At 32.7% G+C, this 26,679-nt stretch overlaps 5 protein-coding genes across 5 annotated transcripts; 3 read left to right on the forward strand and 2 right to left on the reverse strand.

The window, feature by feature from the left end:
* Nucleotides 1–717: 717 nt before the first annotated feature.
* On the forward strand, nucleotides 718–1,496 carry LOC148550250 (zinc finger BED domain-containing protein RICESLEEPER 2-like). Its single transcript, XM_088494391.1, has 2 exons — nucleotides 718–1,347; nucleotides 1,452–1,496. The coding sequence occupies exons 1-2, from the start codon at nucleotides 718–720 to the stop codon at nucleotides 1,494–1,496; spliced, it is 675 nt and encodes a 224-aa protein (XP_088350517.1).
* Nucleotides 1,497–6,492: 4,996 nt separating this feature from the next.
* LOC107608712 (Xanthine/uracil permease family protein) lies at nucleotides 6,493–11,887 on the forward strand. Its single transcript, XM_016310419.3, has 14 exons — nucleotides 6,493–6,689; nucleotides 8,256–8,353; nucleotides 8,467–8,643; nucleotides 9,065–9,165; nucleotides 9,258–9,333; nucleotides 9,657–9,716; nucleotides 9,806–9,993; nucleotides 10,087–10,183; nucleotides 10,435–10,521; nucleotides 10,680–10,738; nucleotides 10,830–10,921; nucleotides 11,010–11,087; nucleotides 11,191–11,345; nucleotides 11,471–11,887. Exons 1-14 carry the CDS (start codon nucleotides 6,614–6,616, stop codon nucleotides 11,681–11,683), a joined length of 1,557 nt encoding a protein of 518 aa, XP_016165905.1. The 5' UTR covers nucleotides 6,493–6,613; the 3' UTR covers nucleotides 11,684–11,887.
* Nucleotides 11,888–12,537: 650 nt separating this feature from the next.
* LOC107608715 (small ubiquitin-related modifier 2) lies at nucleotides 12,538–14,203 on the reverse strand. The gene is made up of 3 exons (XM_016310422.3): nucleotides 13,829–14,203; nucleotides 12,931–13,080; nucleotides 12,538–12,833 (listed from the first exon to the last, which is right to left on the reverse strand). Exons 1-3 carry the CDS (start codon nucleotides 13,892–13,894, stop codon nucleotides 12,765–12,767), a joined length of 285 nt encoding a protein of 94 aa, XP_016165908.1. The 5' UTR covers nucleotides 13,895–14,203; the 3' UTR covers nucleotides 12,538–12,764.
* Nucleotides 14,204–16,720: 2,517 nt separating this feature from the next.
* On the reverse strand, nucleotides 16,721–18,801 carry LOC107608716 (small ubiquitin-related modifier 2). The gene is made up of 3 exons (XM_016310423.3): nucleotides 18,572–18,801; nucleotides 17,236–17,385; nucleotides 16,721–17,138 (listed from the first exon to the last, which is right to left on the reverse strand). Exons 1-3 carry the CDS (start codon nucleotides 18,635–18,637, stop codon nucleotides 17,076–17,078), a joined length of 279 nt encoding a protein of 92 aa, XP_016165909.1. The 5' UTR covers nucleotides 18,638–18,801; the 3' UTR covers nucleotides 16,721–17,075.
* A 2,359-nt stretch (nucleotides 18,802–21,160) lies between these two features.
* LOC107608713 (glucan endo-1,3-beta-glucosidase) lies at nucleotides 21,161–23,776 on the forward strand. The gene is made up of 3 exons (XM_016310421.3): nucleotides 21,161–21,408; nucleotides 21,534–22,883; nucleotides 23,379–23,776. The coding sequence occupies exons 1-3, from the start codon at nucleotides 21,351–21,353 to the stop codon at nucleotides 23,411–23,413; spliced, it is 1,443 nt and encodes a 480-aa protein (XP_016165907.1). The 5' UTR covers nucleotides 21,161–21,350; the 3' UTR covers nucleotides 23,414–23,776.
* Nucleotides 23,777–26,679: the final 2,903 nt, after the last annotated feature.

A 26,679-nucleotide genomic window follows, 5' to 3' on the forward strand; every position in this document is an offset into this window, starting at 1 on the left:
TATGTGCCGGCTCCCCACATGGCTGAGGTACTTTCAGAGGTTCTTGTAGATTGTTTGATGGATTGGAATCTTGATAGGAATGTATCCACTTTGACTGTTGATAACTGCAGTACTAATGACGTTATGATTGAGAATATTTTGACTAAAATGTCACATAGAAACTTTATCTTGGGTGGTAAATTATTTCATATGCGATGTTGTGCGCATATATTAAATTTGATTGTCAAGGATGTGTTACAACTTATTTCACATGCTATTGAAAGGGTGAGGGATAGTGTTCATTATTAGACTGCAACACCTAAAAGAGAAGAAAAATTTAAGAAAACATGTGCACAACTTAAAATACCCTACACAAAAAATCTTTGTCTTGATTGTAAAACTAGGTGGAATTCAACATTTTTGATGCTTGAAGTTGCAATTATGTATAGAGATGTGTTTGAAAGATTGTCATTGCGTGAGAGTCAATATAAATCTTTGCCTAGTGAGAAGGATTGGGATATGGCGGATGAAATTTTTCAAAGATTGAGGATATTCTTTGATGTGACTGAATTATTTTCTGGAACAACTTATCCTACATCAAATCTTTATTTTCCTAAGGTTTGTGTGATTAAGTTGGCTTTGATGGAGTAGAAAAATTGTGGAAATGAGATAATTGAAATGATGGCTACTAGTATGATAACTAAGTTTGAAAAGTATTGGGGTGTGATTAATATAGTTATGGCTATTGGGACTCTTTTGGATCCTAGGTACAAGATGTATTTATTGAATTTCTTTTTTCGTAAAATATATGGTGAGACGGAGGCATGTGTTGTAATTAGTCAAGTGAAAAGGGTAGTGCAAGATTTAGTTTTAGAATATGCAACAAAGGGAAGAGAAAGAGACCAAGCTGCTCAATTAGATATGCCGCCACCACCATCAATTCCTTCAAATTCAAAGGGAAGGAAGTTCAATCATGAAGATTGGCAAGCTGATTTTGCTGCACATGTAAGTGAGGAATCCGCATTTATTGATACAAAGAGTGAGTTGGATTATTATCTTGAAGAGAGACCGGTACCACAAACTGAACATGATTTTGATATCTTAAATTGGTGGAAGTCAAATGGGGCGAAGTTTCCTACTTTGCAAGCTATTGCTAGGGATTTTTTGGCGATTCCTATCTCTACCGTTGCCTCTGAATCTTCATTTAGTACGGATGGTCGATTTGTTACACCACATCATAGTAGGTTGCGTCCGGACACATTAGAAGCTCTAATGTGTAATCAAGATTGGCTTTGGAATGAACTTGGCACCACAACTAACATAGGATTTGAGTGCTACACAATTCATAATATTGAAGGAGATGTTGACGTAAGTAAACTATTAAATTACATATAACACACTATGTTTTTATATTATTGACTTATTGAGTTATTATATGATTTTAACATTAAATTATTTTCTTGTCGATGTAGGATTCAAGTAAGTCGGAATCTACCATCACTACCATTACAGGATGAAAGGAAGATTGAGACGGTGGAATTATGTTTTTGTGATGTCATGTACTTTATTTGGTTGTTTATGAATATGGTAGCTTGTTTATGTAATATTTGGTTGTTTATGGATATGTTTGAATGTTTATGTTTGTTGTTATTTCTATTTAAGTCTTTAAAGACTATGGATATTATGTTTGTAATGGCAATTGAGAATTATCTTTGATTTTCCCTAATTTTTTTTAATTTTTATTAATTTTTATAAAAATCCGCGGATATCCGTGGAGACCCAGGTCCCCGGCGGATATGGAGTCCCCGTTACCCGTCATAGGGACGGGGCGGGGACGGGGACATATATTGGGGGCGGGGGCATGTCCCCGCCCCCATGGGGACCCGTTGCCATCCCTAATGTTGTGTCCAATTTTTTATGGGAAGTAAATACAAGGATAAAGTATGGTGTGACGTCATCCTGATGGACGCGTGTCATTTACTGTTAGGACGTCCTTGGCAATATGATCGTCGAGCTATTCATGATGGTTTCAAAAATACATACTCCTTTATCAAAGATGGCAAGAAGATCGTATTAACTCTGTTACAACATGTAGATGGTCAAAAGAATCAAGCTGAACTATGCCTTTTTACATCTTTCAAATGCACTCACCAATGAAATCTTTCGCTAATACAAGATGAGCATTTTTCAATCCAGGGAGGATAATGCAGGAACACTTTCCAACCCAGGGAGAATGATGCAGGAGCATGTATCTTTATGTTTGTGTTGTTAATTAAAGTAGTTTAGTTTAACATATATTATTATATTGTGTTATGAGTTAGTCCCACATCGCCCAAGTCATGAAAGTTCTCCCTCCCCTACTAGTATAAATATGCGTATGTACCCCTTTTGTTTATGAGTTGAATTGATTGAGTTATATATTGAAATAAGCTATGTGCTTATCTTATTTTCCTTTAGGCTTTTTGAGAGTAAGAGGTGTATCATTGGCTTAGCCAACTAAAATGAGTTTTTAGCTATTTTTACCATAGTAGAGTTGCCAACTAGAGTGGATTTTTGGCTACTTTTACCATAGTGAAGTTGTTAATCTCGCCAAGATTGGTAATCCAAGCAACATCCTGACGTCATAAATACTAATTAAAATATCCTGAAGAACCTAGAATCTGTTTAAGACATTAATTCTGGATCTCTCACTAGTGTTATTCTGGTGCAAGCATATTGTATGTTATTGTATTTGAAAACATACTCCATTTCTTCTTCCTAACTAATATTTGAGAGCCACTTGAATCAATGGAATAGAAGCCATCAAAGTGTTAAGACTAGTTTATACATTAATTTGACTCTATCAAAGTCCAAACCCCAAAGGCCTAACTTAACTCTATACACTTTTATTACCCATGCTCACTAGGTACTATACTATACCACCACGTCAAATTAAGCATACATGAGGTTTTTTTATGATAATAATTCAAAAATAAATTTATTAATATATAGATATTCTAAAAATTATACAACAAGGATTATTTTTTTATAGACCAACAATAATGATATAATTTATTCATAAGGACAAAATTAATAACCTAATATCAAACTAAATAAATATAAAATCAATACGAAATATACTTAAATATTATATTGATATATACAAAAATATTTTATGTACATTAAAAGTGAGTTATTATATATTTATGTATATTCATACATTTGATAATTTGATTCATAATTTTTTTAACTAAATAATCAATCATTAGAGTAATTAAATTTATCATAATATATAATCAAATTAAACCTGAAATAAACTAATAATAATTAAATTTATTTATAATAGTATAATAAAAAAATTATTAAATATCAAATACGTATTTCTATATACAACAAATAATTAATTGCTGATTTTTTACATACGAACACGTAGCATAATTGTAATATATAATATCCTAAATACATTAACATTTCTAATTAAATCCACACGGAACCATTTATTAATAATTTCACGGAGTTTTAATTTATGCATTAGATTATTTATCTATATATTCAGCACTCTTAAACATAATGAAATCCTCCAATAATAAAACCCAAAAAAAATTGTATCATATGAACCTTGAATGTTGATAATAATACATTTTGAGTAATAAAAAAGGAATTGAAGTGAAGCAATTAATAGATTGAATAACGAAAGCAATACTAGTTGTAAAAATCCAGCGTTAGCGTATGTATAGGCGCAAAAAGTCTTGAAATTATTATGGAAGATGGGAGAAGTGAAAGATAAAGCTGCAAAGTGCATGCAATGGTGACGACAAATTACAAAACAGATCAGAGTTTCCTACTTCCTAATATGACGATGCATACCATCTTTTTTTCCTCTGTTCCCATTGGAACCGGATATCCATTTAAGCTCTTTTTCTCAAACTCAAACGTCTAGTCAACACTCTCATACATGCAATAGTTGAAAGTCGATAATAATTTAGTTAAATATGTTAAATTATCTAATAATTTTTAATAAATAGTATTATATAAAAATAATTGTATATAAATTTTTATTTTATTATTATTATTATTATTGAATTGAGTTAAATTGCATATTCATAAACACTCACTTTTAGATATTTAATCGTCATACATTTCAATATAATTTAATTAGAAGAATGTTAGGGGACAGTAATTTTTGTGATTTGTAGCCATTAAATAGTCATCAAGATAATTTTAATGGTGTGAAATTGATATGAGATTTCATCTAATGACTCACTTTTTTTTGCTGGTTATACAGTGAACAAAATTTAATAAAGTTGCTGTCTCCTAGACTTTTCCATTTAATTATAGTCTTGAGAGCAGATGACTAGATATCATGTAGTCGCAAATGCTCGTGTGAGATGAAACTCAATCTTCTCCATTTCTCATTTGATTATTATTGTTGTCTTGTCTTTGGACTTATTATTAGTAAGTAAATTCTATTGTATTTTGTTATGGTGTTTAAATTGTCTTATTTTTTAAAATAAAAAATAAAATATTAAAAGTAATAAATAAATTATATAAAATTTATTAAATATTATTTATTTACTTCTTTTAGTAACTTAGTTACAAAATAATAAATATCATAACATTTATCTTATTAGTATTTTCTATATATTGCCTCTATTTTTTAATGATAAAAAGAAAAAAAAAATACTCAGATTGAAAAAATAAAATAGATAGTTTGGTAACAATAAAAATATTAGAAAAAATATGAATAAAAATATGATATTTGTTTTCCTGGCCTTCTTAAAATTAGAGATCTAAATTAGTACTAAATATATATCTAAATATTGTAAATAAATAAATATTTTAAAATTCACCAACAAATAAAATAAATAGATATAATTAACATTACTTTACACAAAAGTGATATATATTGGTGAACTTTATTGATAAGAATAATTTATTTACATAGCATGAGTCACTTATTATTTATAAACACAATAAGAGTAAATTGGCAAACAAAAATGAAAAAGTAGGCACTGTTTGCGGCGGCTTCCACTTAGGCAAGAGCACATATTCTTCTCTTTTGCATTCCCATTACGAAACACCAACGAAACAACCACCAGAATATGAGTGAAAGTAATGCCACAAAACAGAATACACAAATTAAATGGTTCTTTTGGTTTGGTTGCATTTAATGTAACAAAACCACGCCCCTACTAATTCATTTAAGGTCACTTTGGATAAATTATTTTTATTTAGTTTTTTATTTACATTACATATTAATTCACTTTAAGAGTTCTTAATTTCAATCAAATTTTAAATCCAAATATGAGGTAGAAATTTAGGTACAATTAATTTCATATGAAATTGATAATCGAAAATTTAATAATGACTCTCAACGATCAATTTTACGTGAAAATTTACTACATATAAACTTTGACCCAAATATATTTTTTTTGGTTGCCCACGATATTCCCCAATTCGACAGGCCAATGACAAATCTGTCGTGGATCGGAGCTTTATTTAAGGATCTGTCGCTGGCTAATAGGTTGCTGCATGTACAAGGCGGGATTCGAACCCCCAACTTAAGCGGATGAGTGAGCTGACCACTCGACCAACTCAAGTTGGTTAATTTTGACCGAAATATGATTAGATTACTCAGAAGACAAATAAATTACCATTGTGACTACGACCCAACAAGAGAATTTAAACTTGCAATAGCAGGGAAATGTACAATAGTTGGGCCACACAGTTTACAAGTTTCTGAAGACTGAAGAAGACCAAAGTGACAAATGTGCATTGCTGGCTTCCTTATTTAGTATCATTTATTCGCTGCTCTCTTTACCCCACTTGCAAATTTGTAGGACTATGCAACTCCCAAATCATTACTCATATCAAAATATTTTTTTATATAAACATATTTACACCAAGATTAAAAAAGGTAACTGGGTAGTTTCTTGAAGACAAGGCTTCCAAATTATTAAAATAGACACGGTTGAATGTGAATATCTGATGAAAATACTCATGAGTTTAACTACTTACTAATTGAGTAATTGTACTAAACTGTCTTGGTCTTCTTAGGATGAAAATGACATCTCACTGGGATACAAACTCTTACTTTTATTATTTATAAGGATTCATTATTTTAGGTAATGAATTATAACTCAAATGACATAGTCTTTTTATACTCACTTAAAAAGTCGTGGGATCGAGTTTTTCTATTTTTGGTAAGAAAAAATTTTCATTATTTTATTTTAACATTAATTTTAATTAAAGTAATAAATGTGACAACTAAATATTTATATTTATATTAAATCGAAATTATTAATCTATTAAAATATTATGTGTACATTAAAAAAGTTATTATATATTTTTAATATATATTTAGTGATTATTTTTTTGTTATTAATTTATTTTTAAGAAGGGAAAAAGCTTATTGATGACAGAAGAGAAGAGGGCGTTACAGAGACACTTCCTTTTCCACAGTCTAATAAATAAATATTCATCCTTATTTCTTTCTTTCTTTTTTTAATTTTTTTCTCACTTTATATATTCACTTTACTTTGTTCGGAATTCTTCTTCTTCTTCTTCTTTCTCTCTGCTTCACTCTGTTTCTTCTCTGTTTTTCTTATTCTTCTCTCTGCTTCTTTCTGAAGCTCTTTCATTAGAAGCTTCAACAATGGCTGACATTACCCATCTACCTATGGAACAGCTTCAGGACCTTGACTACTGCTTAGACTCTAACCCTCCTTGGGGTATCTCTCTCTCTCTCTCTCTCTCTCTCTCTCTCATCATAATCCAAACATAACACAGAAATGTGCTTGTACCTTGTTTCTCTCTAGCTTTAAAGTTGCTTATGTAAATATATGTATATGTCACTCTTCATCCTCCATTTTCATTTTCATAATCTTTGGTTACCATGTGAGAAGAATATATAAGCTTCTTAATGTTTAAGTTTTCCACTTTTATCTTATATTCATTTAAAATGAAGGATAATAATTAAAAAAAAAAAAACAGAGGAAACAGAGGGTTGTAAGCTTTGCAGCACTATGATATGAAAGTGTTATTAGAACTTCTTCATGTGGATTCATTTTGTCATTGCAAAATCAAATGAATTGAAGAAATGGAAGAAAGTTTCTTTCTTTTTTATTTTTTTTATTTTTATTGTTTTGATTTTGCACATTGTGTTTGTTTGTTTTTTTCCTTTGCTATCGAATGAGTTATCCCAGAAGTGCTAGATTATGCTGTTACTTCGGTTCTGGCGATATGGATCAAAAAGTTGAAATTTTTATTCTGTTGAGATGGAGTGGGGCTAATGTTTTTGCTGTTTCTGTTGTTTAGCACTTTTTCCCTTGATCTTCGGTTCTGTTTGCTAGTTGGGCTGATTTCAAATTGAATATAGTGAAAATCTATATTTTAACATTAACAATGATGTTATCATATTAAAATAAAGATAAAAATTTAAACGAATGCACTTTTTTCAAAACTCATTCTTTGGTGTGGAGATATTTGTAATTTTAAATAGATACGTATTTGGCTTCTCTGTATTTGATTATAATTTTAATTTGTACTTGTCCTTTATTGCTATTGATATGAAACAGTACTAATAAGTAATAACAACAGCAGGCTAGTAATGATGACAGTTGTAGTAGAGTTACCATTTTACCCTGACATAACTTCTTCTTCTTCTGGCGTGGGTTGATGAAATCAAAACATTAGCCATTGATAATGATGTTAAAGCATGTGGTCCCCCATTTTAATTTAGGATTAAGTAAATCATTAATCATGTGTTTATGTCACCTGGACACACATACTTGGTAGTAAAGATAGATAGTCACAATTTTTATTTGAATTTACTTATGAGATATATCATAATTCTTTCTCCTCTCTTACTCCTGTATAGATAGTGAATCATCCTACTTAATGATGATGTATGTTATTTGTAAAAAATCTGGCTGCTGTTTTCTTATTATATAGCATTGTTCTAAGTAATTTGGAATTCTTCATTTCTTGCAAATTCGGATAATGTGATGTGATCATTGGTTTTATATGCTTTAAGTAATTAAATGTTGAGTTTCGTGATCCAATTTAGGCCACAGCTATCTTGGTTCTCTTGTTTACTTGTATCATGTATTGGATTTCCTGTTGTATGTATCGTATGCTGAATTCTCTCAAAAAATTATTTGTAGATTAATCATACAAAGTAGCGAATTGCATATCGAAGCAAACTGTGTATCGATATGCTTTCCAGATTTCTAGTAACTATGGTTTGCATTCTTTTTCTCTTTCACTCACTGTGAAGTTCTGGTCTTGTATTGCAGCTGAAGCTGTGCTCTTAGCATTTCAAAATTACATATTGATGCTGGGAACAAGTGTGATGATTCCCTCATTGCTAGTTCAAGCCATGGGAGGAAGTGATGTATGCCAAAATTTCCAATTCCTTGCATAAAAAGCAATAGTTGATTTTGGCACACATTTATTGCTTCAAAATTTGTCTTCTTATGTTATTGATTTGGTTGTTCATATGGTCAGGGTGACAAGGCAAGGGTGATACAGACTCTACTCTTTGTAGCTGGAATTAACACACTTCTTCAAGCACTTTTTGGAACAAGATTGCCTGCAGTAGTTGGAGGTTCATTTGCATATGTTTTTCCGATTGCTTATATTATCAATGACTCGTCATTGCAGCGAATTACGGATCCTCATGAAGTAATTTTCCTTCTTTCTATCTCCAAGTATTTCTGATTTTTGTTTTGAAATAGTTACCAAACAAGGACTTAGAGAGCACCTTAAAATTATACATTATCTGTAGAATTGAGACATCTATACGAGTATATGTATCTATTTCGTAAGCATTTATATTGAAGTGAAATTTAAAGGTGTATCAGTAGAATCCATTGGTTATGCTGCAAAAATGGTAATAGTGTGAAACTCAATTTTAGTTTCGAAATGTTAATCATTTAACTTCCACTGAATATTTAAACCTGTTATTTGCATATAAATGACATTGGCAAACTAAAAAGAACTAAGGGATCTGCATATCATATAAGCTTCTCTTAGAAATATACTTAAATTTCTTTCTTATTTGGTAGGGTATTGAAAGAGAACTTGCCATGTGATTGGTTTGCAGAGATTTACACAAACAATGCGTGCCATACAAGGAGCTATGATTGTAGCCTCAAGTATTCAGATAATCCTTGGTTACAGCCAAGTATGGGGACTCTTTTCAAGGTAATTATTCACATGTGAATTAATTTATGAAGAACCTAATTAAGAAAAAATGTTTGATTGTTCAAGCATTTACTTTGGATTTTCTCTTTCAGATTTTTTAGTCCTCTTGGCATGGCACCCGTTGTTGGATTGCTTGGATTAGGATTATTTCAACGCGGATTTCCTGTGGTAGGTGTGCCTGTGATTTAAATTCTAATTGTCATGATCTTTATAATAAATCGTTCACTCTCTTTTTCTAGTTTGGTAAGTGTGTCTCGACAGAAAATACAAAGATGAGAAAAAGAAAGTTTCTATTCAGAAATAATACTTGAGGAACATATCTATCTTTATACATTATTTGATAATGCTTAATTTATCCGTGGATACTAACTTTGATGACACTTTCTTTAGCAAAATCCTTCAATTCACCATGCTCATTGTAGCATGATATATACCAGTACTTCACAATTTACTGAAGTTTATATAACTTTCTTTCATATTTTCTTTTTCAGTTGGGAAACTGTGTAGAAATTGGTATACCAATGCTGCTGTTGGTAATTGGATTGTCACAAGTAAGTGCTTTAGCCTTTAATATGAACTTAAACAAAATGGAAACTGATTTTCATCAAATTGTTCACACACTAATTTGGTATAATTGCAGTACTTAAAGCATGTGAGGCCATTTAGAGATATCCCTATATTTGAACGTTTTCCGGTGTTGATTTGTGTTCCAATCATCTGGATTTACGCCGTAATCTTGACAGCGAGTGGAGCTTACCGGCATAAACCTGTTAGAACACAACACAGTTGTCGTACTGACAAAGCGAATTTGATATCCACTGCTCCATGGTACATACAACAAATAGCATGTATTATTTTCTTCTTCTATGCTTAAATAATTTTGCTGTGTTTGAACTTTAAAGTTTCTTTTCTTTCAAATAGGTTCATGTTCCCATACCCTCTCCAATGGGGTGCACCTACATTTTCGGCTGGCCATTCATTTGCTATGATGTCTGCAGTTCTTGTCTCCATGGTGGAGGTATCTATTTCTTGTTCTATCCGTTGCCTATTACTCCCTCCTTCTCAAAATAACTGATTCTTATACATTTAGATTAATTGAAAATTTAATGTACCTAAATTAAGAAATTGTCCAAATACATTAATATTTCAATAATCCTAAAAGTAAAAGAGACACTTGTTTTGAGGAGGAGGGAGTATTCAAATTTTCAGATTTGCAGGGTTTTTCTTGAATCTTCTATAATCCCTTGATCATGGCCTTTCTTGTTGCAGTCAACTGCTGCATACAAGGCGGCATCTCGGTTAGCAATTGCCACTCCACCTCCTGCTTTTGTGCTGAGTCGCGGCATTGGTTGGCAGGTTAGCATTAATTCAAACAATTCTGTATCCGGATGTGATGAGTTATGAATATACCAAATTTTTAAAATGACATGTTTTGGAATGGAAAGGGTAATATTTATAGTATGGTCAACTTCCTTCGACTGAGGGCTGGAGCTAACCTTGTTTATATTGCTCAGGGAATTGGCATCATGCTTGATGGCCTTTTTGGAACTGGGACAGGTTCTACTGTTTCTGTGTAAGTCCTCCTCTTCATCAAGTTATAACAAGTTTCTTATATGTATCTTTCAATGGAGATTGATGAGTGGCATGATTGTTTTTCATTTTAGGGAAAATGTGGGACTCCTAGGACTAACGCGAGTAGGAAGTCGCAGAGTTGTTCAGATATCTGCTGGTTTCATGATATTCTTCTCTATGCTGGGTCTGTACATACAAATCATCACTAAAATCATTCCAAATGCTAATCACTGATGCTTCTTTGTGTGCTCTTTTTGTTGTGTATTCTTCAGGGAAGTTTGGTGCTGTGTTTGCATCCATACCTTTCCCAATATTTGCTGCATTATACTGCATTCTCTTTGGCCTTGTTGGTATGTCATGTCATCCCTTTCTCTAGTGAGATTCCATTGCCATCACTACATACTCTTTTTTCAATTATTCTTCTATTGACTGCTACCTTTTCTTATTCGTCAGCTTCGGTTGGAATATCATTTCTTCAGTTCACAAACATGAACTCCATGAGAAACCTTATCATCATTGGCCTCACATTGTTCCTTGGAATATCTGTGCCTCAATTTTTCAATCAGTATTGGAATCGACACGGCCTTGTTCATACGAATGCCGGATGGGTGAGTTCTTCTTAAGCATCTTTATCTTTCGCTATCAGTAAACATGTGCTGCCACTTTCAGTTATTTCAAGACTTAAGTTTCAACTTGAGGCCAATTACATTTTCCTCTATTTACTTGATTGCAGTTCAATGCATTCTTAAATACCATATTCTCATCACCAGCAACAGTTGGTTTGATAGTAGCAGTGTTCCTTGACAACACTATTGAAGTTGAAAGATCAAAGAAAGATAGAGGGATGCCATGGTGGGTCAAGTTTAGAACTTTTAGAGGAGACAACAGAAATGAGGAGTTCTACACTTTGCCATTCAATCTCAACAGATTCTTTCCACCTACTTGATCTTGATCAAGATTAGAATTCAGAAGCAGCAATGCAAATTAGATTTTCTTGGACCAAAATTCATGACTAACAAAATGCTAATATTAGCTTTCTTACATCTCTCAATTTTTTGCAGACTATTTATGTAACCATGGTCTAACTGTGGATTGTAAAGCATTTGGGACCATGCTTTGTAGATGCAATAAAAGTGATTCTTTTTTTTTACCCCTCCTTTTATCTCCTATGTTAGGTTTAGCTCAACCTAGTAGTTTTATAAATTGGCTTGAACTTATTTAGACAAAACCTAACATGACCCTCCAACCTTTGTAATATTGACCCATAAACGGAATTTTGGGTCTTATTATTTTCCATAATTCCACTCATTTAATAGTTCCTTTTTCTTGCATAAGTTCTTAATTCTTAACCATATGAGCACTCTAAACCTCAAACATGGTGGTCCTTTACCTACTGGTTTTGGATTTGATTGGAGTTGTGTTTTGTCATTTGAGACTCTAACCAAAAGATTGTTTGTTTGATGAAGACAAAAGTTGCATTAGATTTGAATTGTCGTTTCTTGTACTTTGAGAAACAAAAGTTGAAGCTTCTTTCGGCAAAGGGAAGTAAAGAATAATTGTTATCTATTTTAGCTGCCACCACTACAATGGTTTTTGAGAAACTACAAAAGAACATGAAGCTCCCTAAACCATAAAAATCACAATTTTTTTCTGTCTTTTTGACAAATCATAATTTACAATGTACGATCTCGTATATGTCCCATATTTTGGACTTTTGACTTTCTCCTAATAACGTGTCTATATGTCTCAATATTTCAAGCATTAACGCACAACACAATCCTCTCCCAAGACATCATAGTGTACGTTTTATCAAAGGATCAGATTACAGAATTAATAATCCAGGTTTTACAATCATACGAGTTGACCAAACTTACAAAACCCCCATAGACAGATTTCCTAGCAAGGTCTACAATGAAGTTACCCATCACAATTCCCATCATGCAAATCCATAGTGTTAGCAGTTGCATTCACCAAATAAAACTAAACTAACAAATTCTTCACAAGAACTACATGAGAAAAGATATAGATTAGGTCCACAGGGCTCCACCGGTCTGGTGCAACATTGCATCGATCTCATCCCCGTCCTCCATTTCAAGCTGAAGCAATCAATACACGAAAAACAAATAGGGTTATGATGCATATCAAAATTTATTTCTAGCTTCAATGAACTGTAGGGGGTGAAAGGGGGCGAACCTCATCAGGAGTCTGTTCTGCTCGGAGACGGCGCCCATCGAACAAGAAGGCGATGGCATTGAAGTCCACAGATTGTCGATCACAATACGCATTCATCAGCTTCTTCAGTTGAGTGTTCTTTTTAATCCTGAAGAAAACTTCATTTCCATCCTACAATACAATAAAAATTATTCTTTGATCAAGTGCTCATCACCATAATACAAAGCATAAATCTACAACTCCATAAAGAACTAAAACTTTTCAAGTGCATTATTAACTCATTATATTATACATCTTTCACTGAAACTGCAACAATTAAATAAAAGGAAAAGCAGCTTTGCTGAACATTGCACAAAAATGTATTTACTTGCTTGCAATGTCATTTTACAACATTATGCTATGCATACACATATGAAGAAAATTGAGGTACTGACATAACATAACTATAGCAAACATTTTGAGCATTGCATAGACACATGCAGGGTTTGATTTTCAAAAGGGAATTTCGCATACCATACCTAGGTTATACTTGTAGCCCAAACAGCACAAACACACACACAAAAGAACACACAAGGGATCAAACCAATTAAGTAAGAGTATGTGAGTGTATATAACACTGTTCAATTCCGATCTTTGAAAACTTCGATTCCACTTGCAGATAAAGTAGATAGAAATAAATTCAAGACTAAAATAAAAAAAAATATAGCAAATAAAGACAACTGATCATGAGAATCAGAGTCCCAAAATGAGGGGATTAGCTATAGCAAACTGAAAATACGTAAACTTTACGAAAATTAAAGGTGGCACATAAACACAAATTCACAGAAAAACATGAGATGCTTTTCAAGAAGGTTAAACAATTTTTGGTAGGAATTCGATGGCTTAAAACATATATAATGTGAGAGAAGGAAAAACAAACCTGGCCTTTGACCTTCAAATTGATGTGAGCAGATTGATCGTTGGGTTTCTTGTCTTCCTCAGCCATCGTTCTTCGCTCTCTGTGTAATCGTCACTCACTCTATGAGAAAGTTAGGGTTTTATTTCAATTTTGAATTTCTTTCTTTTGCTTTGCTTCTTTTTTAATTACTCAGAATGACTTGTATTTTCGGGACGCTGACATAACGGGCCACGAATCTATATATTGGGCCGATGAGATTCTGTTGGGTCATTCAGTTCGTTACAACAAACTAAATTCTAATAATTATTAATAATTACTCTATCTAATTACTGAATCACGAATTCACCATCCTATTGTGTGTGTATGTTTCACTTACGAAAAAAAGTAAAGTATGTTCTCAACTCCAATACGCTTGGACCTCCTACGTGTAACTTAACAAAGTAGTATGGAACATTTTTTATTCCACTTATTCCTAACCTTTTTTATTTATATCAAAATTATTTTTAAATATTTTTAATTTTGTCAATTTGTCTCTAATATTTTAAATATAATAAATATTCAAATTTTTTTTACTCAAATTAAAAACATCAAGAACAAAGTTAAATGAGATTAAATGTTATGAATATTTTAAAAAATCACAAATACTAGATATAAAAAACATACTTTTTTTTTGTGACTATATAAAAAAAAGGGCAAGTTACTTAAATAAATAGAATAGAAAAAATATTTACCCAAATGTGCAAAACTGGTTCTTGTTACCTGCATGTGCAAAAAGCCATTTCTATGTAATCCGTGGTAACCCACCACGGTTTCAAAACGTGCATAAACCGTGGCAGGTCCCAGCGGATTATGGCCAAAAGATATAGAGTGTAAACCGTGGTAGGTCACCACGGTTTACTAAGGAGAGATGGCGTGCATAAACCGTGGAGAGTCACCACAGTTTACGAAGAAACTTGTTTGCACATAAAACCTTGTGGGTCACCACGGTTTATGTGTGGTAAATAATGGCCAGAAAACCTTGTTAATTTTATATCTAATAGAAAATGAATTTATTAGCACAATAAATTTATGAGCAGAATCTTAAATTATGTCTTATCAACAACAACTTTTTATAATAGAAAGAGTACAATAGAAAAAAAAATCAGATAATACTAAGAAAATGATTTTTATAGTGCTTAAAAAATTGATGTCTATTTACTAAAAAATAAAAAATTAATATTTAATTTAAAATGATGAAATTTAATAAATTTAAAATATTTAAAATTTTTTATGTAAAATAAATTAGAAAAAAATTAGACTCCAATAATAAACACCATGAAATTTTTGGATTTTTTTCTATTATAAAATAAAAAAAATATTTTTAAAAATAAATTACACAAACATTAATGTTTGGAATCTGTGTTTTTATTTTTTATTTTGAATTTTTATAAAGTTTTTAAAATCTTAGGCGAACTTATAAAAACTACTCAAAAGTTCGTTTAAGCTTAAGGTGACCTCTCTCGTTATATTCATCTTTATTTTTTCATTTATGAAATAAAGATTTATTACACTATAACATATTAATGAGTACAATAAAATAATTACTCGTTAATATTGGTATATTAATATTCATTAACATGCTTATTGATTAAATCTTTTATATAGATTTAATAAATTCACATATAAGTGTATATTGATACATTAGTATTTGTTAAATTTAAAATAAAAAATATTTATTATATTATAAGAATATTAATGAGTACTCTAAAAATTATTAATAAGTAATTATTTTATTATGTTCATTAATATTTTTTATAGTATAATAAATATTTAAATATAGTGTAAAATGAAAAATAGGGATAAACATAATGAAAAAATAATTGATAATACATGTAAAAATTTTATAGTATATATTAGTCAATAATACATAAAGAGAACGAAAAATTTTTATTATAAATATTCAATAGAAATAGATGATTTTTTTTTCTTTATAAAATGTACTATATAGTGTGTATTTATTAGGCTGCCTTTGTTTTCAACAACAAAATAGGATAAGACACTGAAAATAGGATAGGACAAGATACTGATGGACAGAGACATAAAATTTTGTGTTCTTGTAATTCTGCTTGATGATAAACTTGAACAAATTATGAAAATATAATTTATTCTCATTTTTTTCATTAAAAAATTTGAGATAAAAAATATAATAATAAAAAATATAATTATAAAAAATTAACAAGAATAATAAAAAAAAAATAAAAAATAAGTTGTGTCTCTTGGACATAAAATTAACAAGGTTTTCTGGCCATTATTTACCACACATAAACCGTGGTGACCCACAAGGTTTTATGTGCAAACAAGTTTCTTCATAAACCGTGGTGACTCTCCACGGTTTATGCACGCCATCTCTCCTTAGTAAAACCGTGGTGACCTACCACGGTTTACACTCTATATCTTTTGGCCATAATCCGTTGGGACCTGCCACGGTTTATGCACGTTTTGAAACCGTGGTGGGTTGCCACGGATTACATAGAAATGACTTTTTGCATATGCAGGTAACAAGAACCAGTTTTGCACATTTGGGTAAATATTTTCTCTATTCTATTTATTTAAGTAACTTGCCCTAAAAAAAAATACTTTACTCTCAAATAAACTAATCAATTTTTTAAAAATTAGCGAATTAAATTGTTAATGACAAATACTTAAAGCCTTTTTGGTATTATAATTAATTATGGATGTTTTGGCCACTGATAATTTTTCAGGAAACCAGTTGGTACATTTGATTCACCTATTTTCAGTTCAATTAATATATTCTTGTTAGTGATACAGTTGGCTATGAAACTACAAAAGATCGTGATGAAGCAATATTTTCAGATCTCGGTTTGCATAAAGCTAAATCGTAGTTGAATGCTTTAGATAGAAAGAAACAGCGAATTATTAAAAGGATTGCATTTCTCGGGTATTCCCCTTATTTGTGCCTTTTGAATTTCTCCCAAAAATGTGTATATCCTCAACATTTCAAGGCCATAGCACATAAGAGGAGGCTCTTCCAAGACATTATATTGTACCTTTTGTCAAAGGATCAAAATATAGACTTAAGGATCCAGGTTTCATAATCATACGATTTGACCAAACTTGACAAAACCCCATAAGAGATTTCAAGCAGGGCCTACAATAAAGGGTGTATCACAATTCCCATCATGCATATCCATGGTAACACTCACCAACAAATTAACAACTACACTAGATTACGTATCAAATTCTTCACAAGCATATTCATAGATTGAATTCACAGGGCTCCCCCAGTTTGGTGCAACATCGCATCGATCTCGTCACCATCCTCCATTTCCAGCTGAAGCAATACACACAAAACAAGCAGGGTTACGGTGCATGTTAATATATATTTTTCCCAGCATCAAGAAACAACAGAGGTGAAGAACAGTGCAAACCTCATCGGGGGTCTGTTCAGCTCTGAGACGGCGCCCGTCGAACAAGAAGGCGATGGCGTTGAAGTCCACAGATTGTCGATCACAGTACGCATTCATCAGCTTCTTCAGTTGAGTGTTCTTTTTAATCCTGAAGAATACTTCATTTCCATCCTAGAAAACAATAAGAAGTTAGTCTTTGATCAAGTGTTCATCATCGTCATCATCATACAAAAAAGACCAACTCCATAAGGAGCTATAAATTTTGACTGTATTGTACACTTAGGACTAATCATTGTATGCAAGATGACAGAAAAACACCACGACATAAACGATTAGACTTGGTTACCTTTGACCAGATTATATTATACACTCATCATATTATGCAAAACAAAAAGAATCCAGAAAAGAAACACGGCTTCAAACTGAAACAATTCATATAAATTGCACTACTGCACAAAAATACCAGATTTCATCCATAACAAAATTTATGTCAGAGAGGCATCAAACTTTTGTTGATTGAAAAGTCAGCATTGAACATAAGGAAACAAAGTGCTAAAAGAATCATGCAACTCTCTAAGGGAACCTTGGAATGTCATTTTACTAACTTCTACATACAGATGAACTGGTAATGTGTTTTCATGATGAGAAAATAGGGGATAGCAAGTGACACAACAGTAAAGCGCAACAAACACACACTTCTTTATATGGCAATTTGGCTAAGTAGACATTTAGGATTTAGCTGAAGCATGAATGCTCAAAAAGATGAAAAATGAAAAACGAACATGACATGCAAATATAACCCTTCAGAATAAAATTGAGGCACTGACATAACTAGAACTATGCCATTTGAGCATTCTATATAGATAGCAGGATTTCAACAATTAGGAATTCAGCATAGTTGTATGTATCTCAAACAGCACACACATCACGCAAGAACACATAAAGTATCAAACCTAATTAATATATTTCCTCTTGGATAAACAAAACGTAGCTGATAACTTAGAAGTGAAAACACTTCAACTATGAGCGATGGTTAAGCATAAATCGAAAGAATTCTGGATATTATAAGCAATCATCAATTTAAAAAATAAAGTGCAGATATAAAAAAAATAGAGAGGGAAAAAAAATATAGTAAACAAAAATCACGATAATAAATCAGAACACCAGAGGGAGCGAATGAGCTACAGAGCACTTAAAAACGAAAAATTTATGAAAATCAAGGAAGACGCATAAACCAAAAATTAAAAGAATAATATGATCCTCTTAGAAAAGTACTTTGTTTTTTCAGTGAATTCGTTTGTTCTAAAAACTTGAAGGAGTAAATTTAGTGAGAAAAATTCAGAACATAGAAACAAACCTGGCCTTTGACCTTCAAATTGATGTGCGCAGATTGATCATTGGGCTTCTTGTCTTCCTCAGCCATCGTTCTTCGTTCTTCCTGCGATTCTCTCTCAGAAAGTTAGGGTTTTATTTTGATTTCGAACTTTTAATTTTTCTTTGATTCTTTCATAAAATCATAAGTCATAACTCAGAGCCACGTTTCTATTTTAGTGGCGCTGAAATTACGGGCCAGGAATCATGATATTCATCAGTGAATTGTCTCTGAGGCCCACAGGCTATATCGATCACTAAAATGGGCCTTAGTTGGATCAATATGTTGTTGGGTCAGAGGGTGATTTGCTAAACAAAATCTGGATTCGCTGATTTACATGTTGCAACCAAAAAGATATTTTTCACTAAAAAAAAACCAAAAGAAAATTTATAAAAAAGTTAAGGTCTTTCTTTTGGGCTTTAACCCTGTATTAATACCAAAAAAAAAAGTATTAACTATTAAGCTTTACCCAAACATATATTTTTTATTTGAATAAAATACTATATTTAAAAATTATTATATATTCTCCTTCTAAAAAATATTTAAAAATTATTTGGAAAATTTTTTATTTCATTTGTAATATTATAAAAAGAAATTTAAAAAATATTTGAACAAATTTTTTTATTTCATTTGTGAGTATTACAAAAAGAAATTGAAAAACCAACTTTTTTTAGGTAAATAATCAGCCAATATTTATCTTACCTTTTAAATTTTTCTTTTCTTTACTTAACATTTGCACATCACTATTCACTTCTCTGTTAGCCAATTGTTGGTTAAAAAAAACCTTGAGTCTCTAATATAATATAACAAAAAAGTGAATTATATGGTAAAGATATAAGTTTGTAGATTTTTCCTTTAATACGATGAAAGAGAAATTGATAAAGGTAGGATTCACATTTTAAATAACAATAAAATAATAAAAAATAACTATAAAAAGAATTTATACTCTCTCTATACCACTTCAATCTGTATAGTAGAGTGCCCCTAACAAAAATTATACTTGTATCCAACAATGTATTGTTATATTAGCAAAAGTGGAGTCTTATTTATTATGTAAAAAGTTATACCAATATAATCATTAATTAGGTTCAATACATAGAAATCAAATTCCTTTCGAGGACAAACAAAAAACTACCGCAATTAATCTCCTTTAATTAAAAAAAAAAAAAGAGTATAAAGCAAACTTATCCAAACGATCATGGGCTCATGGCCATGAGTCAATGTTATATGTTATGGTTATCTTTGGAAAATGAGCTTTTATTCGAACTCAGTGATGTATGGCTCTCCAGAAAAAGTTATCGGGCTTTGATTTGTCAATATTCATTATGAAAATTTGGCACTCATTTTCTTTGGTGCACAAAATTTTGACAATCTCAAATATTACTTGTTTTTTAATCGCTTGATGTTGGCCCCTCTAAAACATTGCCTCACGAAGTTCACAATTTTAGTGTCGCAATGACAAATGAACAAATATATCCTACTCAACATATTAACTCTATTGGCTGCTTCAGTTCGTTTTCGATCTCCTTTTCGGGGGGAAGATGATAAAATTTGATTAATAAAATATAAATTGGTAAATTATATGTTTTGTCTTTAAAATATGCAAAAAAATTTTAAATTATTTTTAATTTTATTCTAAAAATTTTCAATTTACGTTAAATTTATCCTAACAGTTAATTTTTCAAAAAATTTATGATCATTGAAATAATTTTACAATAACAACCTTTAACACAAGTAAATTAGACACAGTTATTAACTTATTATGTATTATTGTTGGATTGAAACCTTTTTAAAAATTTAACAATCAAGAGTATATTTGATACAAATCGAAAACTTTTATAAAACAAAATTAAAACAAAATAAAATTTAGAAATATTTTTAAAATTTTGACAAAAAGTTCTTAATCTTTCTATGATTTATTTAGTTTAAAAATAAAGTCAATTTAACATGCACAAAACAAAGAGAAGCGTGCATGTGAGATTTTTCAACAACATATTCGATGTTGAATCCAGGCAATTATATATTGAATAGACTTTAATACTAGCTTAAAATTGAGAGATGGGAGATAAAAAAATGTTACATACTTATAAATACTATAGACCTTATTTGTAAGAGATATAAAACTTTTAATATATAGTATGAACATTATTTAGAATGAGAGTTACTCTTTAAAATATAAACGACAATCTATTTTATAATCATGGAAGCCTAAGTTATACATGCAAAAAGTAAATTATTCTATTACTAATTCACTAAAAAAACAAACAAAAACTAAAAATGTAATGATTTTGGCTTAAAATAAGAAGTAATTAATTAAATTAATTAACAATAAAGAAGAAAGAATCACAAAAATGATAATAATTTAGTAACGGTCCAGTTTTGGTGGGGTCGTAAACGAACCAAAAAACATGGATCCGTTTTCTCATTGAGTACACCCTCTCTCTTTTCGCAATTAGCAATGCACATTGGCATGGCATAGCTAAGCACGACGTTGGAGCAGTGCAGGCCAGGTTGGTAATGGCAACCATATGTCCATGTCCATGGTGGTCCTATTATCACTCGTCTTTTAGCTCCCTCTCTCTTTCATCGTGGGTGGGTCCCACCCAGTTCGCTCTGCCTCGTGCTACTCAAAGCCTCACAATCCACCACCTTCGCCATTCATATACATAAACAACAACACTCTCCACTCGCTCCACACAACAACACTCTACCCACCCACATTCCCAACAAAGCTCTGTCTAGTGTTCACCACAAAAAACAGAGCATGTTGCGCCTCACTCTTCCCGCCATTTCCCTCTTCCTCACTCTCCTCACTCTCACAGGCAAGCATTCTTCTTTTCTGTTACTCTTTCTTTAACTAACTAAACATATAACTAAATAACTGTTTCTGTTACATGCTAGCTAGCTGAAGCTGGGCAAGTAAGTTACTAACCGTTTTCTGTTACAGATGGCGGCTCCATTGGCGTCAACTACGGCCGCATAGCCAACAACCTTCCATCCGCCGTCAAAGTCGTACAGCTCTTGAAATCCAACGGCCTCAACCGCGTCAAGGTATACGACACTGACCCCGCCGTCCTCCACGCCCTCTCCGGCACCGACATCAAGGTCACCGTCGACCTCCCCAACCAGCAGCTCTTTGCCGCCGCCAGATCCCTCTCCTTCGCCGTTGCATGGGTCAACCGCAACGTCGCTGCCTACCACCCCCACACCCAAATCGAGGCCATCGCCGTCGGCAACGAGGTCTTCGCCGACCCGGGCAACACCACCAAGTTCCTAGTCCCCGCCATGAAGAACATTCACCAAGCTTTAATACGCTTCAACCTCCACAACCAAATCAAGGTCTCTTCCCCGATCGCACTAGCCGCACTCGGAAACTCTTACCCCTCCTCCGCCGGGTCATTCCGACCGGAACTCATCGAACCCGTTTTCGAGCCCATGCTCCGGTTCCTCCGCGAAACCGGTTCCTACCTCATGGTCAACGTGTACCCCTTCTTCGCTTACGAGTCCAATGCTGACGTAATCTCCTTGGACTATGCACTGTTCCGACAGAACGCCGGCGTGGTTGATCCCGGTAACGGCTTGAGGTACTTCAACCTTTTCGACGCTCAAATAGACGCCGTTTTTGCTGCGCTTTCGGCTCTTAAGTACAACGACGTTGAGATCGTTGTAACGGAGACGGGTTGGCCCTCCAAGGGAGATAACAATGAGGTAGGCGCGAGTGTAGAGAACGCCGCAGCTTACAATGGAAATCTTGTCCGTAAGATCTTGACAGGTGGCGGGACCCCTCTAAGGCCTAAAGCAGATCTCACCGTTTATTTATTCGCGCTTTTTAATGAGAATCAGAAATTTGGACCCACGTCTGAGAGGAATTTTGGACTGTTTTACCCCGACGAGAGGAAGGTTTACGATATTCCGTTCACAACGGAGGGTTTAAAGGACTATCACGACCGTCCGTCGACGTCACCATCGCCGTCTACGGCAGCTCCGGCGACTCCTGTGAACCCTGTGACTGCTCCGTCGACCGGTAATGGTGGCGTGTCAAAGAGCAGCGCGGCGAACACCTGGTGCGTAGCGAACCCCGATGCGCAGAAGGAGAAGCTTCAGGTGGCTCTAGATTTTGCTTGTGGTGAGGGAGGTGCTGATTGCCGTCCGATACAGCCAGGTGCCACGTGTTACGATCCGAACACGCTCGTGGCGCACGCGTCGTTCGCTTTCAACAGTTACTATCAGAAGAAGGCGCGTGCGGGTGGTAGCTGCTATTTTGGGGGTTCGGCGTACGTGGTCACGCAAGAGCCTAGTGAGTACTCTATAAAAAACCCTTCCACTTTTTTTTTCTGTCTTTTGGTTATGATTATGGGGTGTAGGTTAGAATGATGGTGACACGGGTTGCTAACGTGAGCGGGTGAGGAAATAGTGCAGGTACGTAAGAGAGGCACGTGATTAGGGTTGGGAGGGAATCTTTCGTGAGAATGACGTGTCATGGCTTTATTGGATAGTGTGTATTAGCATACCTTGGAAGCTGGAAAAAAAAATTGCCTTTTACTAATTCGGTGGAAGAAAAGGGTAATTGTCTAATTGAGCTAATTAAAAAAAGATAACATTAAATAAAAAATGGCGTTGAAAATTGGTTACTGAAATAAAGACACAGTCAAAAAGTCAGACTGGGGTGTCTGGATTACATTGGATTCCATCTATATATGCCTGTGGTGAATTTTGGGATGCCATTTTGTTTTATTTTTTATGTTCATGGTCTTTATTTTTAATTTACTATTATTTATTTATTTGCGTGCAGAGTATGGTACCTGTGACTTCCCTACTGGATACTGAAGAATGAAGAGTATGATGCACTTGGCTTATTATGCATTGTAAAGTTATTTGAAAAAAGAATATGGTGGGAGGAGTGTGGCTACTGGCTAGTTCAGAGTAGCTGAGTTAATTTATTGTAGTTGTTGACGATCATCAGTTTCAAGAAATTTTTTGGACTTAGTCATTCCAGTTGGTGGGGAGTGGGTAGCTATATTAACTTTTGGAGATTACTAAATTTGTATATCTAAGTTTCATTTTCATTTTGCAGTAGACTTTATTTTGGGACTAAAGTAGTAATCATTGTAATGGTTTAGATATGTATACTTATTACTTGTATTTGAACTTTGAAACCTAGATCTTAAGGCAAATAATCCTTTTCTTACACTGAGTTGTGTCAAAATGTTGGAGTAGTAGTAATAGATTAATGTGGATTAACTTCTGACAATCTTGGTTAGAGAAGAAAACTTGTTTAAACTATAGCTATAATATTCCCAAGAATACTTGAAGTGATTACTGTCAAGGAAAATGGATTGTTCTTTTGTTTTCTTTCTCTCTTGGTTCTCAAATCTCAATGCCACTCAACGATGCTGAGGAGATGTTTAATTGTTTATTGACATTTGCAAGTGAACTTATATATTTATATGTTTTATTTTATTTTATTGTAATTCTTTAGACATACGAACTTTAGGGAAGACGGGAGAGCGAGTACACTTTCTTTTACGTAAATACTTTTACAGGAGAATAATATTTTTTACTTTCAGATAGAAACATAATTTAAACTCGAAATAGAATCATTTGAAAAATGAAACATCTTCCCCGTTTAGATGACCCGCAGGTGAATCCTCCTTCTTAAAGAAAATGAAAAACACATAGGCAAAAGAGTAGAGCAACTTTCTATAAGATGATGAGCACCAATACTTGATAACGTGTAGGAATCTAAGAATGAATTATTTTTAATTTTTTACTGCCAATGGGAATGAGAAGAATCGCTGAAACTAGCATTATTCTCTCGTAGAAAAAGGAAATACTAAAATAATACGGCTCTTCTCACTAGATAAGCTTACAGTAGTGCCAATTTTAATAATGATGGTTAAGTACATTATTATTCAACAAACGCTGCCAAAAGTTTGTTTACTAATTATCTAAGTAAAATCAATTTCTTTATTCATGCATTCAATTGCAATGAATATCCCACACACAGTGCAACCCACTTGATGCAATCCACTTGATGAGTCAAAGAATATTATTATCATGTCTTAAGTCATTAATTTTGTCTACTCCGAAATCTAAAATGAAATTTGCATATATATGCAGCATGCTTCAGTGGATTAATTGAAACAAATTTCCTAAAGTTGCACACAAATTATACATGACATTCTCCGCATCATACTATATATTTTTGACACCCTAAAAGTGCATATTCTTTGTGTTATTGTGTATTGTAATTTTCCCTTTTTATCCCTGACTGGGCCCCGGAAGTTGAACCCATGTGACTAAAGGTACTTGAAAAATAGTTACCCTCTGACACTATACGTCATGTGTGTGCAACAATGATAGGGTTTTGTGTTGGTTAATAATAGCTGGTAACTTTAATTTCTTATTTCATAATTGATTAAGTACACGAACATGTACAAGTGTTTCAATTCATGATCTAATCCCTTTGACACAGTAAACTATTCTCAAATCCTCACATCATTTTGAGAACGATCAGAAGATGATGCAACTCTGCCCATGTGCTTATCAAACAAGAATGAATCCATATGGTGATCTTGATTTTGCTGAAGTTAATTTTAGGAGAAAGTGATTTCATAATAAAACAACTTTTTATACTTTTCTTAGAAACGAATAATAATATAGTAGGATTAATTTGTGATGTGAGAATATTAGAGTAATGATAAGGTAAGAGAAATGGATAAAAAGGCATGTTACTTGGAAAGCTTACAGAAATGATTAGGTGGTGGCACCGCCTAATGTGTCGGGCTATGTTGAATGAATATTGAAGCCAGCACGAGCTGTGATGCACATATCTAAGATTCTTCTTCTCTCAACTCTGATCACTGCAACTCTCAAATTGTCATTTTCCACTAACTCACATGCCCTGTCGTTTACTCACAGTAATTCCAACAATTCATTTATGGTCAATGTCTCATTTCACTCTTCTTGTTTCCAATAACATACGTGTATATGGAAAAGAATATCTATATATTATTGAATGCATTTTAGATATATTAAAGATTTTCAGGAATTTTAATTGTTGATTTTATATGTTTTATGATTAAGATCAATGATCAATCAAATACTAGATCACATGTAGTTTCAGTTAATATATAATTTTATAGGCATAACCAAACCAACTGCTTAGCTTTTCAACAAGTAAAGAACAAAAATCCTACTCTTTCTGTCTCTCGCATTAACAGTGAATATCAAGAGCATATCATCAAATAATCTGTTTCTTTTTTTATGAAAAATCCATTTTGATCTCCACTTTTGACATTCAAATTCCAAACACTACTCCAGCATATAATCTTTGTATATTACATTAGTCTTGAATTTCTTTTTCCACTATACATGATGCCTGTTGATAATATGTTATGCTTATACTAATTCAAAAAACGGTGCAATCGACTTCACGTGAAGAATAATGTAACGAGTTAGTCACGAAATATACATGAAGAAGTAAAGAGTATATAAGATGAGAGATCCATTAATATTATTTTGGTACATTAAACTCACACTATAGCCATATTCATGCTCTCTGACCAATACAGCAAAAGAATTTCTCCACATTGCAGCAAAGAATGGAAAGCATGATGTGGTGAAGTACATTCTTAAAACTCCTCAACTTGGGAATTGGGATGATGGTAAATCAAAAGATGCTTAAATATGCAGTCACTTCTAAGCACAATGACTTCTCTGCATCCAAATTGTTATAAAGGAGAAATACACACGAGAATGTAATTTAATCCTTTTTTATATGCCACCAATGCTAGTATGTGTTTTTCTATTTGCAATTTGCCAAGAAATGGCTTGTATTAATAAATAATGCAAAAAGCCTCAATGCCAATATTGAATATGTGGTTGATCTTAATGTGGTTAACTCATCAAGCAAAGATCGATGATATCTATCGTGGGAAATACTCATAACATCATAGAATCTTAGCTTGCTAATATTATTGTTGTTGGATATGAACCGTGTTTTTATTCTAGTGTTTATAAGTATGCTTGCCACGTGTTTATTTTACTGCACTATGCATTCTAGTTTCATCGGTTGTTCCAAACATGATGTT

Source organism: Arachis ipaensis, chromosome B7 (assembly GCF_059453495.1).
Source record: "Arachis ipaensis isolate K30076 ecotype BB chromosome B7, ASM5945349v1, whole genome shotgun sequence".
In the NCBI taxonomy this organism is placed as follows: Eukaryota; Viridiplantae; Streptophyta; class Magnoliopsida; order Fabales; family Fabaceae; genus Arachis; species Arachis ipaensis.